Raw genomic sequence first — 15,104 nt, forward strand, 5'->3', positions numbered from 1 at the left:
ATTTTAATATCAAAATAAATAACCGAGGGGGGGCGATGGGGGCCGAGTGCGCTTTATTCATGGTCAGGGCTTATGCGTTGAAAGCATCCCTGTCTTTCACAGCCTAACTACAGCTGACACGGCCTTTCCAGGCTGCCGCAACCCAGCGTAGCAGGAGCGAGAGATCCTGCTACGGAATTTAGGCAGAACGTGGGGGTTTGGTGTAAAGCGGGATGCGTGCCTGTGCCTGAAGGGCTCCCGTGTCCGTGTCTATCTGCAAGAGCGTGAATTTAAGCAGCAGTGCCTGGGCTGGGATTTTTTGAAGGCTGCCAAATCGCAGCTGCCTGGGTGTTTGCAGCTGGGGGCTGCTTAGAGGCAAAAGAGAGTGAGAGGGAACATGCAAACAAAAAGGGGGGCTGTTTGCCTGCCTGCTAACCCACAGCTCATGGCTTCCTTCCCCTGGGGAGGTGTGAGAGTAATACTGCGGGTCAGCCCACAACACAGCGAGGGAACAAGGGACGGGGCAGAGAGCTGGAGCAGCTTTTCCCATTCAATGCCAGAGAAAAGGAGAACCTGGGTCCATGACAGCCCACCAGCCTGATATCTCTCAGACTCTCAATTTTCCCACTTTCACCCTGCACCGTGACTTCAGAGATGCAGGAAACCGGATTTGGGAGCGTGGAGGGGAGTACATGGATCATGCAAAGGACTCACTGTCCCTCTCTTAGGACGACTCACCAGTGGCTTTGTGAACCCTGAGCCACACAGGGAGCACAGATGCCTGCAATGCGAATTATCAGGGATGCTGTCCTCACCTGGAGCAGTGTCAGGCACTGGTATGGAGGAGTAGTGTCAGGCACCAATCAGTGCCCCGTGTCACTTAGAGTGGGATGTGAAAATACAGTCCCCTCAGAGCCTTTCCTAGAGGATTTTCCATCCTGTAGCTCAGTTTCCCCAGAGAGGTATCCCAGTTTCAGCATTGAATGAGCCTCTCTCTGTCTCATACAGTTTGTTCTGCATGGATGGAGGGGTTGTTGCTAGACAGGGCACAGCCATTTGCTTATTTTGTTGCCGGGTCTGGAGACCACTGACCATCTCTTTTCCAGGTCTGGATGGATGCAGGCACTCAGATCCTCTTCTCTTACGCCATCTGCCAGGGGTGCCTGACTGCTCTGGGCAGCTACAACAAGTATACCAACAACTGTTACAGGTAAGAGGAGCCTGGACTCATTGCATCCTTCTGGAAATTTTCTTGGAGACGAACAGCGCAGAGCTGCATGTGGGGCAGGCTCTGTCCCCAGGGCGAGGCCTTGGGTCACCCTGCTTTGACTGTTGAGCCGCTCAGGGTGTGGAAGCTGCAGAGGGCTCTGTGTAGGGATGGAGAGTGGCTGAGGGAACACAGGAACTACAGAAAATGACTTTAGTAGTGCTCTTCCGCCTGAGCTTGGAAACAGGAGAGATTGGAGGAGGGGGGAAGAATGAAAAGGGAGAGCGTCTCCAGCCGCTGTGGAGACACCACGGGCTATTTTGGCAGGGTGAGTGAGCAAGGGTGGCACAGCCAGCTCTGCTGTCACTTGCTAGGCAGGGGAGATGGTACGGAGATGATGGTTGGGCCCCCTGTCTCCAGTGCTTTACTGCCATCAGGGTGATGTACTGCCAGCGGCATTTTCATCCTATCAAGGAGATTAATCAAGTCTGTCTTGCCTCCTCCTTGCCCTTGGATTACAGGTCTATTTTATCTGTGGCCTGACATGAAGCTAGTGAAGCCATCAAGACCATTTCTGACACTTTCCACAGAGCAGTGAGGAGCGGGGGCTTTGTTATTCCTTCATGTATGGCTCTGGCATGGATGGGAAAATGTAATTGTACTCTAGAGACATCAATCATCTCTCCTCTTCTTCTGTTCTCAAATAGGTGCTGCCACGGCTGTTGGTCAGGCAATTAATACTTTTCCCTGGTTCTCCCGAAATGTGTCTGCCACCAATGGAGCTGTGTGCTGACACCTTCCTCTAATGCCTTAGGTACCTTGGACTGGCAGCTTAGGTCCGGGTGCCCCAAATGTGCAAGGTGTCCACGCTGCCCCAGAGCAGCTGCCCAGGCAGGATCCCGGGGTGTGGGGTTTCCAGCCCAGACACCCCAGACGGTTGCTCCGTTTTTGCAGACAGCAAGTGCACAAACGTTTCAGGACAAGTGGCAGAGCTCACTCCAGACTCCATTTGAGTATAATTAATAAAGACAGTGTAGGCAGAACTCTTGTCAGGGGGATTTTTGTTAACCCATTAGTCCTTGTTTTACCAGATCTGATGTACATGTTTGTGCTTTCAGATGCTCCGCTTTCTTGACTATGTTTACTTTTGCAACCTCTTCCCTTTTCTAATTTGCCGTTTTCCTCATTTTCTCTGTTGTTTTTCTTATTCTTTCGACTCCGGTCCACTTTTTTGTTGCCGTGTCCCTACATGTATCATTGTGGCATCCTATTCACAAGCCACTGGTGGTTCCCTGTGTCTCTGTGCCACATACAGTCTTGTAACTCTTGAACAGTGGGGTACAAGGTGGGTAGGCAGATTTTTGGCTCAGTTATGAGCTTTTTTACTTCTGAGAGAGTTTAAGAGTAGCATTGCTGTTACTTGGGCCATGCTGTTCCACTGGGGAAGCAGAGTACAGACGTGACCCCAGATGGACCCATTCTGCAGTGGGAAACACTGATTTCTCTGTTTGCTCCCCCTGCAGGGACTGCATCATGCTCTGCTTCCTGAACAGTGCCACCAGCTTCGTTGCTGGCTTTGCCATTTTCTCTGTGCTGGGCTTCATGGCTCGAGAGCAGGGTGTACCCATTGCAGAAGTGGCTGAATCAGGTAGGTTTTTTTGGGAGACTTCAGAGCCAAGGCAAAACAGAAAGCCTGAATGAGAGGGAACCTTTCTGAAAAGAAGCCCAGGATGTTACCTACATCCTCTATCGCTATGGGTGTCTGTGATAGGTGGTAGTGTGTGGGGCACATGTGGTCATCTTGTGGTCTATTGGCAGGTCCTGGCCTGGCTTTCATAGCATATCCAACGGCAGTAACGATGATGCCTGTGTCTCAGCTCTGGTCCTGCCTCTTCTTCCTCATGCTGATCTTCTTGGGACTGGACAGCCAGGTACAGCAAACGCCCCCTCCTCATCTAACATCCAGGTGCCTGTCCACCGTCAGTGCTCCCCCAAGGCCATGGGAAAGGAATAAGGGCGTTGGGTGCTTTGCTGGTACCTCAAATACATTGTCCGCAGCACTTTCACACTGTGGGAGCTCAGAGCCAGGGCTGATGAGAGGCTAGTGGTTATGTGTGCTGGCATCTCTGTTTGGCATTTTTCCCTCTGTGTGCAGAGAAGGTGTCCCAGCTCCATCCCCTCCCACCTCTGTGCCAGAACTGCAACTGTGCTCACTGCGGTGAGGCCCGGCACAGAGCAGGGCATCTGGGGAAGGGGAACAGGGCTGTTTTCTCCCAGCTGCATCTCACCAGAGCAATCCCTTTGTGCTCTCCTTGCCGGTGTGCCCATCTCCTACCCTCCCATAACCCTGTTATGCCAGGAGCAAAACGCAGCAGAGCATCCTGTGGAGCGCAGCGGGCAACCCTTGTGTGCTGGCATGAGGGGAGCAGGGCATGTCCTGGCATGGCTGCTAGGCAGGCTGTCCTGCTCAGGCTCCGCTTTGCAGCACCTCAGCCCCTGCACCTGGAAAACAAGGTCTTGTCCCTTTTTCTCTGGGTCGAGGTCCCCTCCTGCCCCATCTTGCTTATGGCTCCACTTCACGCTGGCTGGGCTGTCCTAGCAGTGACTGATGTTCTCTTATGTACCCCATGGGTGATGTGCCCTATGGGACCAAGAGCCACGTGGTGATGAGCAAGTGTCCTGCCCCATGATCAGCCCCAAAAGCCAATGATTCACCTGTGGGACCCCTGGGCACCTGCTCTACTGGGCTGTCCCAGGCAGTCGTGGCATATTTTGCAGCCATTCCAAAAAAATACACTGCTTGACGTTAGGGCTGAGCTGTGCCCCCACAGTCCCCTGGCTCCCCTTAGCTTCATTATGGAAGGGGGAGCTCCCCTCTGTCACAAGGGTTCCTTGTGCCATCTCAGTGTTTCCTCTCCCTGCTCGAGGGTCGCAGTCTGCCTCTTGCCTCTCCACCCCTTGGTCATTCCTGCAAATGTGCTCTTGGGCTTGAGGCAATTTCTTGGACATCTCATCCCAACATGGGCCTGTACTTTTAACCCCTTCAGTCTGCAGCTCCAGAGGAGACCTCACTGACATACCGAGCTGTGTTTGGGTCCCTTGCAGTTGCAGCTGGCCCTTGGTGGAAGCAAGACAGGCAAATAGAGAAAACAAGAATATAATGATTTGGGTGGCTAGAGGAAAAAAAGGACAGTGAGAAGTAGTGTGTTCTTGAGGAAGGGGAAACACTGTTATTTTTAACCTGTCATCTTCTGCAGTTCGTCTGTGTAGAAAGCATGGTGACAGCTCTTATTGACATGTTTCCGGAAGTGTTTCGGAAGAAGGGGCGTCGGGAGCTGCTGATCCTGGCCATTGCAGTCATATGCTACCTGCTGGGCTTATTGCTGGTCACTGAGGTAAGAAAGCAGCAGCTGGGGTACAGCCGAGCACCAGAAACCCCACTAGACTGCTCTGGAGGAGCGGGTAGAGACAGCAAGCTCGTTTTTGATGCTGTTAATTACCCTTCATTTCTAATGCATTATCTGGTGTCTTTCATAGCCAGTGCTGTTTTTACCCTACATGATGCTAATGTACTCACTGCATAGCTCAGCCTTCCAGAGAGATGGTCCTGCAGCCCAGAGAGGCCGCTTGACATGCAGCTTTGGGCAAATGTTTTAGCCTTGTGGCAAAACCAGGCTGAACTGCACAAGCAGGAGCAATTCTAAGGGCAGCAATCATTTGTTGGCTGCTTTCCCCAAGGAGCAGAGTAGTAGGAGGGAAGGCTGAGGTGTAAGGGCTGCACTGTACCCCTGCCTGAACCAGCGGGGAGTGTGTGATCCCTGGGACCAGAAGCAGCAGAGCTGTGTCAGTGCGATGCTATGCTCACGGTGCTCTGCAGGTAATAGCCAAGCACCTCTTCCTACAGGGTGGTGTGCTGTGCTGTGCATGCATGCCCCTGCATGCGTGGGCAGGGGTCTTAGCACTCCTCTGTGCTGGCTCCATGTGCTGTGTAGCGACAGCTAATTCCTGCTAAACCTCTTAGGCACTGCTGAATGATCCTCCAACAGGATCCTGGCTAAGGATTTGCTGAAGGCATCTCCTGCTGAGATCAGGAGAGCTTTGAGTGACGCTGCGTTAAGAGTTCCCATGGCTTTTGCATGCCCCCTTGCATGGAGGCACCTGTGCCCATCGCTGCAGGATGTCACCTCACACGTGGTGGGATGAAGGCGTAACTGCTCTGCTGCTCTGACAGTGGCTAGAGCCCTTCAGCGCTATTTGAAAGCATCTGCTTGACTTGTGTTGGAGGGGCTTTCTCTTTGAGACAACACCTGAAGGTATGAGAGCGGAGTCATCCACTGACCTGTAGAGGAAGCTGGTGGCAACTGTGCAGGGCTCAGCTCGAAGGCAGAGGCAGCGGGGAAGCCACATGCCTCTGTCATTGCAGCGCTTGAACCTTGAGCAATGTGTAAAGATGGATGCAGCTAAATTGAGATGTCCTCAGGATCCCCAGTTCTTGGATGTGAAGTTCTGCACTGCCACGTGGTATTTTGAAATAATGCTTGGAAACTTGCTAACTGATTTAAAATGAGCAAACTGACTTCTGTTCCTATGGACACAGAAACCAGCCTAGCCCAGCAGTGTCATAAAACGGGCATGAAATGCTCTTCTGCCACCAGGCCTGACTGCCTTTTTGGGACAGAGTGGGGGCAGCCCCAAGAGAAGGCTCTTCTCCTCCCCCCTTGCTCTAGGTGCAAGTGTTTTTGCTGCTATTTGCCCGTTTGCCTCAGTCATTTTTCCCTCACATGGAATAGCCCTGCCACGACTCTCTTCTCTACCTCTTCAACAGGGTGGGATGTACATCTTCCAGCTCTTTGACTACTACGCTGCCAGTGGCACGTGCCTGCTCTTCCTGGCCATTTTTGAAGTCATCTGCGTAGGCTGGGTGTATGGTAAGTGGAGGACAAAAAACCTGTGTTGCTCTTTCTCAAGAAAAGGATGGGGCGTTGAGAAGGGGGAGTGGATAGGAAAGATTCGTAGGAGGGGGAGGGAAAGAAATGCTACTGTTGTTACCCCCTTTCTTTTCTGATTTCCACTGTTTCCTCACAATGTTTCTTAATTGCTCCACATCTAGAGTAGGAATGTTTTTTTTCCCTCTCTGAAGGTTCCTCATGTTGAACTACCTTGCTGCTCTTCCCATCTGCCCTTTGAATTGGAAAATGAGCTGCAGCAGAGGGGCTGCTGTTCTTTGGTCTCTGTTCCTGTCTGCTTACGTTGTGCCTTTAGTTTAGTCCTGACAGTTAATTTAACGGAAAATGCTGGGATGCAGACTCGCTGTGTGTTACTCGTGCTTCCTGTTGGTATGGGCTGTGATGGCACTCCTGAAAGAAAAGGGAATGGACTACTTTGGCTCTCAGTGAAGTCTGTAACTTAACTACTCAGGAGTAGGATTAAACTGAGCTCCACGAACTATCAGAAGGAAGCCAACTGCTTGTTAGTCTGTGCAGTAAGAAGAGTATGCTGTGATATCCTACGGGAGATCTCTTCCCTGCTGAATGGCGCCTCTGCACACAGGCTGCTGTTCATCTCCCTGAAGCTCACATTGAGGCTGGCTTTTTTGGGCAAAGGGTCTAGTTGTGTGTGATGCAAAGCAGCTGCTCTCTCTCTTTAGTTTCGTGGAGTTACAAGAGCTCAGTACCTCTAAGGATTGTGCAAAGCTATAGGAGGTGTCAGATCCTCAACATCCCGTGCAAAGCTATGGGAAGTGTCAGATCCTCAACATCCCACAATCGCACATCTGCTGGCTCCTAGCTGTGCCAAGCAGTGTGTCCATCCTAACCCAAGGAAAAGATTGCAGACATGAGCGTCACACTGCGTCGCTTTCAATGGCCAGGGTTGGATGCTCAGGAAGGAGAATGGCAAAAAAGTTAGTAATGATACTGTCTCTGAATATTCTTTCAGCTTCTAACAACTTAAGAACCACAGAATGGGCTGGGTTAGAATGGATAATTAAAGGTCATCTACTTCACCCCTACATGTCATGGTCAAGGACATCTTTCATTAGATCAGGTTGCTCAAAGCCCCATCTGTTTTGACCTTGAACAATTCTAATGATGGGGCATCCACAACTTCTCTAGGCAACCTGTTCCAGGCCCTCACCACCCTCAGAGTAAAAAATGTCTTCCTTATATCTGATCTAAATCTACTTTCTTTGTTTAAAACTGCTACCCCTGGTCCTGTCACTACAAGCTTCAGTAAAAAGTCTCTCTCTCTCATTCTTACAAGTCCACTTTATATATTGAAAGGCCGCAACAAGGTCTTCCCAGAGCCTCCTCTTCTCCAGGGTGAACAACCCCAGCTCTCTCAGCCTTTATTCACAGGAGAGGTGTTGCAGCCCTCTGGTTGTTTTCATGCCCCTTCTCTGGACCCACTCCAAGAGGTCCATGTCTTTCTTGTGCTGGACATCCCTGATCCAGATGCAATACTCAGCTTGTTGCCCAGGGATTTACAGAGCCAGAAGTAAAATCTATTTATTTCTCTTCTGTTAATTTTTCCAGTTGATTCAGGTGAGCATTTGTCATCCACAAAACACGGCAGCAAGGAGCTCCATGGCTTGGAGGAGTCTCCTTCTTTTCCTTGTTTTGAATTTGCCACCTGCTATTTTCATTTGGTGCCACCTTTGTCTTATTTTAGAAGAGACAATGAACAGTCAGTCCCTTTGTGCTCTCTTTGGTGCTTACAGTATTACAGAGATTGCGTTGGCTGTAGTGCAATTGCTGAAGAAGGGGTTAGCAGTTTCTCCAAACGCTCCATGTACAGCAGGAGCCAATTGCTAGTCTGGATGGACTGCTCTCTTACTGAAATGGCAGCAGGTCCAGCTGCTTGGCCTGCACCTCTGAGGAACTTTAAGAGAGATTTATTCTGGAGAGATGTCCTGCAAGCTCACCTGAGAGCTTGCAATACCAGACCCCAGGGGCCAGATTTTAATTTAGAGTCGCCTTCTACCCAGTCCCTGAGGGATTTACAGGGGGATGGAGATTTCTGTCCATCTGTGACAGTGCGGCTTCATCATCACCGTGCTCGGTTACATTAAACTGAATTATGCTTTACTGTAATGCCATTTTTACGGTCACGCAGGCCACATGCCTTTTCCAATGGCCCATGGAGAGGATCAGTGACAGACAGTGAGCAGCAGGAGAGCTGATGCCACCCCAGCAGCCTGGGAGGGGGGATGGAGCAGTGAGGGACTGAGAAATGGCCCTTTCCCTCCCCACCGTGGGTTCATTTGCCCCACTTCACGTAGCGGGATTTTACCCTCCCGATGTTCGCTTTGTATCCATGGGGCTGATTCTGGTCCGAAATGTAGTCAGAGGGCCAAGGTAAGGCATCTTAGTGGGGGAAAAAAAAAAAGGCCTGGTGCCAATTAATGCTTTTTTTTTCCTCAGCCTTAGAATTGGCAGGGCTGAGCCTCTTGCTTACACTGTGAAGAATTACAGCACTTTTGCTAACACAAATATGCGTTCTGAGTTTCCCCTCTCCCAGCACATACGCCAACCACCCACCACTTGGCAGCTTCCCTCTGCTGCCAGGCAGCTGCTCTTGCAAAGATCTGAGGATTTCCTCGCTCTCTGCCTGCGAAAGGATCGCACGGCATCAGACCGGCTGAGCACGTTCTCTCGAGGGGAGTGCTGGAGAGGTTTGGGGGTTTTTTCCCTCCCCTTCTCCTCTCTCCCTTCCACTTTGAGACAGGCAAACCTCATATAAGTAGGTATGGGTTTTGAGCACTGGGAATCACGACGTGATGCCACCGAAACTTGCTGCAGGAAGGATATTTTCCAGGTAGTCACAGCATGCACATTAAAATTAGCTGTTCCAGGAGGATGTGAGGGCCTCCATTGCTGCAGGAGGGCCGGGGCTGGCACCATTAGGACTCTCTGCAAAGCTAAAGCAAACTGGTGCCAGCAGGTACCTGGGTGGCCCTAGGGTGAACCCGTCTTGTGCTGGTATAAATCTTTCTCTCTCTCTCTTGCTCGCATGCAGCGTGGAACCAGAAGCAGCAGTCTCCTTCTGCCTGCGTCCTGCCTGCTGGGCTTGCTCGGGCTGTGCGTGCTTTATCCTCTGGGATGCACTGGCTACAGGCAGCCTCACACCCTTATTTATGGACCATAATGGGCACCTGGTACCTAAAGGGTGCGCAGTTGTTCCGGCGCTGCTGCTGGGTTGTGCAGAGGTTTGCTGCAGGTGTTGATGTGGCGGGTTTGCGGCAGAGAGGGAGCAGGTACAAGTGCAGCACTGTGGCATGGCCATCACCCATTCAAGTCCTGAGGGTGAAATTTGATATAGAGGAATGCAAATAAATGCAGCTTGGGAGAAAAGATTTAAAAGGGAGGGCTGTTTCATAGATTCCAGGCTAGGAGATCTGTGAAGCTCACTGTTCCTGGATGTTGTAAAAATTAAATAAAATCCTTCTCCCTTTCAGTTTGGGTATCACTCGCAGTTGTTATAAGCTACGTAAAATGAGAAGGGCTCCATAAGGACAAGACATAAGGATGTAAGCAAATCTCTAATTTGGTTCATGTTAGATTTATTCCCATGAATTTATGTAGCAAAATTAAATGATTTGTCAGAAAAAGCATGCAATGGCTTTGTAAGTATATGGGATAGGTCAGCCCAAGAGAAGTGGTACCAGCATGCATGGATAACTGCCCCGTGCCTTCATTCCATTCTTCCTTGCCTTGGGATGTTGGGGATAAGAGCAAACATTTTTGTTCATTTCAACAAAAATCTCTTTGGGGAAATCTTTGTGGGTTTTTCTGCAGGAGCTTTATCTAATCCTTCTAATGCACTGGGAAGGAAGAGGGACTGCATGCATCCTCCAGCTTCTAATTTGCTCAAAAAGCCAATGTTGGGTGATTGAACTGATGATTTCTTAAGCTTGATTACTTTTTCATCTGCCTGCGGAACATAGAGCATGTAAAACCTCCTGTTCGTATACCCTCTGAGGACATTCACATCAGTCCCCTGTGTTTCATCATATCAACTACTGACTGCCACGGTGGCTGTGGAAATGCAGGACCTGACGGTTGCACTACAGAGAATAGGGAGAAGGACAGGTGAAGGTACACTGTAACTAGCAACATAGGTTTTGGGTTGTATTTCTTTAATTGCTGTGTCTCCTCCACTAGATCCTAGATCCAAATTTGCAGTGCAACTTTGGTTTCCACAAAGTGGTATTATGAATGACCTTATCTGTCATAAGTCTGCCATCACAGTGTGTTTCTGTGGAAACACTGTGTGGTATAAGAGGCTGTGCTATGCTTGTATTCTGAACTGCAAGTCACATCATTTATATCTCTCTCTTTTCCCACCCCACCCCGTGGAAGATTTTGTCTTTTTGGCAATATAAATTTTTTATACCATCTCCCTTCCAGCCCCAGTGTATTTTCAGAAATGCTATCTGAAGCCTCATGATATTTACAGCTTGGAAGTTTCAGGGCTCTGTTCTCTGGTGTAGGCTGGACTCCCACGCAAGGCTGTGCGTCCCTTGATATGCCACAGCTTGTTGTCTTTGCTTGAGGCTACTTGTTAACTTGCCAACTCTAGATGGGGAACCATGAGATGTTCAAAGAACCTGCCCTCCTCAACCTAAATACTTCAAAAAGCTGGATTTAAAAGAGCTTTCCTGCAAACATTAGTCATGGGACATAGAAAATAATGCAAAAAATTACAAAAAAGAAAAGCATACATAATGTGCTTTTGTAGAATTCATATATTTAAAGGAAACATAATATAGCAATCTAATTCTAAAACACAAACCAAAATAAAACTCCAAACTCCCACAAGTGTGGCCAGCCCTCTAGACATGTATTTTGTCCAGCCTAGCCTTCTGGTGTTGAGCTGCAAAGGAGCCAGGTCTCGTCATGCTTGCAGGTGGGAACTGTGGCATGACCTTGAGTTCACAGCGGGATGAACACCCCGAAAGTCAGAGCCCTTCTTTATCAGCTAAGCACCGTGGTTGAACTTCAGTAAGACAAATATGGTATGATTTCATCCCAGAGGTGCTTAATTGGTAACCCTTTCTATGGATAGTCTAGCTCCATTTATTTTGGTCTAATATTGTTATTCTGCTTTACCCAAGGCAGCCTGATATAGTACCTCTAGTTAGGAAGAAGTTAGGGCATCTTATGAATGACTTTTTGATTCTTCTTCATTTTACATCTCTTTTTGGCCAACATTAGGCTCTTGTTCCTTCAAGACATCCTAGAGTTTACTACAAGGTCTGCCGTCTCCCCTGTATACCATTGCATACATTTCCTCTTTGAGCATTGGGTTGGGAAGAGTCAATGGATAGGGTTTGACCAGTGGCAGGACTTCTAGATGCTCTCAGAGGTATATCCCACTCTCAGTCACCTTGCAATTCACGTGGGTCCCCCATACTGTGGACAGCATAATCTGGTGACAGGAGCAGGAGATCATTCACCCACAGGACAGCTCCCATTAGACAGTATTGCAGCGCTTGCAGATGAATGATTTGCTTTCCAGCAGAGTTTGGATTGCCAGGTCTTCTGACTGTATGCCAAAAATAAAATATTCTGTGGAAAGCAGACTCTTGATGACAGGGGAAATGCCCAGCTCAGTGGGGATTCTTGATGCGATTTCCATGATGTGCCAATCTGGTTATAAAGAGAAGGTTTTGTTTGGTGCCCCCTACTCTCTTTGTTCTTTTTTGCACTCTGGGCTCACACAATCTCATATGCTCAACCTGCAAGACCTTTCCCTTGCTGACCTGTAAAGCAGGCACCCCTCCTTGCCTTGTGCTAGTCCTTGCCAGCTCTTAGTGGCACAGGGGCTGCATCCTTTCATTTACAGCTGCTGCTTTCTGAGGGACAGGGCATTTCTTCCACGTCAAGCTTTCTGATAACTTATGGCTGAAGTTAAAAACCTTCATCTCTCTTTAGCCACAAATGGGCCTTTTCAATGCCAGAAAAGCCTGTCACCTGCTGTAATGTTTTTAGGATAGCTGCGTTTTTGCCATGAGTAAACACTGAGGATAAAGAAAGTTGGGATCTCCTGTAAATGTTGGTTGAAGGAAACAACAATGATCTGGCCTCTCACTTTGTCTTTGTGCTGGCTGGTGGCCAAGGTGCCAACCGCTTCTACGACAACATTGAGGACATGATTGGTTTCCGACCATGGCCCTTGATCAAGATATGCTGGCTGGTGGTCACCCCGGGTCTTTGCTTGGTAAGTGCGATTATGACAACGTGGCATATTATTTGGGTCTCTGGGCTCTCAGTAGAAAAGGCTGATTGGTCTTCAAGGTACTGCTGTAATGTTTTCATACTGCTGTGAAGAAGCAGAAGCTTGTCCATAGCTGAGGCAGCAATTAGTTTCCTTTGTAAAGCCTTATCTTTTGCCTGGAAAATTAATTGAGCCTGAAAAGCCACTTGTTTACTGTGAAGGCAAAGGGAAATGTATCCTCAACGTCTGGAGAGGTTTGGTCAAATTACTTTTGAATACAAGACCAGTGAGAATTACCCTGCTCTGAAATACTTGCTTCAGCCTGTGTGCCTGTGACTTCCCATGGTTCAGAAATATCTTTCCATAGCCATTTTCTTTCTGTTATTAAACCTCTTTGAAAGCTCCTGTGACAGCTGTGTTTAAAGAAAATGCACGCTGAGCCAGGCAAGTTCTTGCCTGTTTTCGGTTTATGTCCAGTCTTGCTCCACTGACTTTTACATGATTTCTCAACTAAATTCTGCTCCTGCATCTGATGTTGAGAGCTGTTTTCTTTGACCTCGGTGGGAACACAGATGGGACCTATAGCTACAGCTTACAGAAGGTTTCTTGTCCTCCAGCAGAAGTTGAATATCAGGGAAATTTTCAAAGTAAGCCTCATCCAGCCCAAATCATCTGAGAGCTCTCTGGCTAGAGCCCCGAGAGCATTAAAGCTGTGCCCACGAGGTATTTCTGGAGGGCTTCTGCCAGGGACAGCAACAATTCCTGACTTTGATATGAATAAATGGCTGTCTCAGTGTGCTGAACCCTCAAAGCTGCTGCCAACTTTGTTTAGGTTGAACCCTTGGGAAGTCTGAAGGCTTTACACTGGCTCTGAGATAACTCCTTGTGTGGTCAGCATGCAGCAGTCTGTGCCTTGCTGCAGCTAGCAAGGTCCATGCTAGCTCACGCAAGAGACCACGCGCCTTGCCACCCGTCGGTGCTTGCAGGATGGCCAGGCTGCCCAGCGTTGCTGCTCCGTTCACTCTGGCTATGTCTGTGTTTTCTGCTCCTCAGGCTGTCTTCCTGTTTTCCCTGATCAAGTATACACCCTTGAAATACAACAATTCCTACGTGTACCCGGACTGGGGCTACGTGGTGGGCTGGCTGATGGCACTCTCCTCCATGGTCTGCATTCCTCTCTATGCCATCTTCATCCTCCTGAAAACCAAAGGACCTCTGAAGCAGGTACTGGGATGGTGGTTACTGGGTGAGATGCTGTTGCTTCCCCCAGATGGCTCATGGGAAGGGCCCCAGGGAAGATGCACATGGCACATTTCTCCCTTGAGAAGGGAAGAGGGATGAGAGTGGCTCATCTCCAGAGTGTCCTGTAGCTCTTGCTGGTAATTTGGAGGGCTTGGTGAGCCTTGTTTTGCCTTTACGTCATGTCCTTGCTCCCCTTTTAGTCCTGGGTCAGGACTGTGTTGTTTTCCCTGAAGAAATGACATGTGGCTATTAAAGAGGAGATGCTCACAGGGCTGTAAAGGTCTACCCTGTGCCATGGCCGTGCCTGTCTTCTTTCAGTGTATACACCTTGTCCTAAAAGAAGCGTGTCTAGGAAGATGGTGTCATTTCTATGACACCCCACCTGACCCATGAAGTGATGTACTTATAAATTTCTGCACAGTTTCTCTTCTGATCCTTCCCCATCCTCACTGACTCACCTCACTCTAGGCTCACCTGCAGCTGGTTGGGGTGGGGAGTAGGTGAACGGGGGACAGGAGCATCCCTGCGGCAGTGGTGTAGGTGTGACAGTCACATTGTGGGGTCATGGGGAGGAGGAACCTGTACTGCCAATGCAACCAGGGGATGGGCTGGGTGCAGGATATCCTTGCTGGCTCTATTGCCTCAGGGAAGGTGTTTCTGTGCCTGCAGGAGCTCTTATTTGGTGGCTGGGAGGTGTGATTCAACGGGGAGTGACAGGAGTTGTGGCAGAACTGGCTAATACCCATCTCAGAAGATACAGTGCAGGGCCCAGACAGGATCAGTAGTGATGAAAGTGTTCAGTGACACAGAGAGGAGCATACGCCGTGCAGGCAGGGAGGTGGAGGAGAAGTATGATGCTATGGAATAGTTCCTGTTTAGCTGCCTTTGGCCCTTGAGCCTCCTGGTTGTCATTGGTGGCCATGAAAAGATGACATGGGTGGGAGGGAGCTGGGAGCTCTACAACTCCCAGTATGAGGAGCCTCAGGTGAACCCTGTGCCAAGGTCCTCCAAGTTCAGACCTTGAGTCCTGCCTCTTACAGCCCTCTCCTGTGCTCCGGGCCATTTAGTGGTAACGCATCTGTTCCTTCCCATGGCTGGTTTGAGGGGGTGGCTGACAACACGTCTGATTCCCCACAGCTCGGAGGTTTCATATGTCTGAAGAAGGACTTGGAGTTGTCAGTGGACTAGCTGCCCAAACGTCCTGCCTGCTCGATAAACAGCATTTCTTATCTCTTGCAAAGTGCTTTGAGCCTTTGTACCAAAATGTTGCTGTGGGTAGAGCTAATGCTTACTTTACAGCACATCTGAGGAATTGATTTGGCCAATTTCAGATTGAGGGTTTTTCTATTTTCCCTGGTTTAGATAATATTAGCTGTAATTTCCAGGGGCAATTTAGTTACATTAGTATGAAGAAACTTCCAAGGATGTGGTTTAGGCATGTAGGAAGAAATCAGCTGCT

The 15,104-nt window shown here is 49.3% G+C and overlaps 1 protein-coding gene across 1 annotated transcript in view; it reads left to right on the forward strand.

Annotated features, from left to right (window-relative positions):
* The window catches only part of LOC104517001 (sodium- and chloride-dependent betaine transporter-like), a 42,573-nt gene that overhangs the window by 25,889 nt on the left and 1,580 nt on the right, over positions 1–15,104 (forward strand). The window contains exons 9-15 of the mRNA XM_010161529.1: positions 1,086–1,189; positions 2,710–2,834; positions 3,005–3,117; positions 4,444–4,581; positions 6,012–6,114; positions 12,306–12,406; positions 13,457–13,627. Of these exons, the coding sequence (XP_010159831.1) occupies positions 1,086–1,189; positions 2,710–2,834; positions 3,005–3,117; positions 4,444–4,581; positions 6,012–6,114; positions 12,306–12,406; positions 13,457–13,627 (855 nt within the window). The remainder of the gene's footprint in view (positions 1–1,085; positions 1,190–2,709; positions 2,835–3,004; positions 3,118–4,443; positions 4,582–6,011; positions 6,115–12,305; positions 12,407–13,456; positions 13,628–15,104) is intronic.

The sequence above is a fragment of the Eurypyga helias genome, unplaced genomic scaffold (genome assembly GCF_000690775.1).
Source record: "Eurypyga helias isolate BGI_N326 unplaced genomic scaffold, ASM69077v1 scaffold13951, whole genome shotgun sequence".
Classification (NCBI taxonomy): domain Eukaryota; kingdom Metazoa; phylum Chordata; class Aves; order Eurypygiformes; family Eurypygidae; genus Eurypyga; species Eurypyga helias.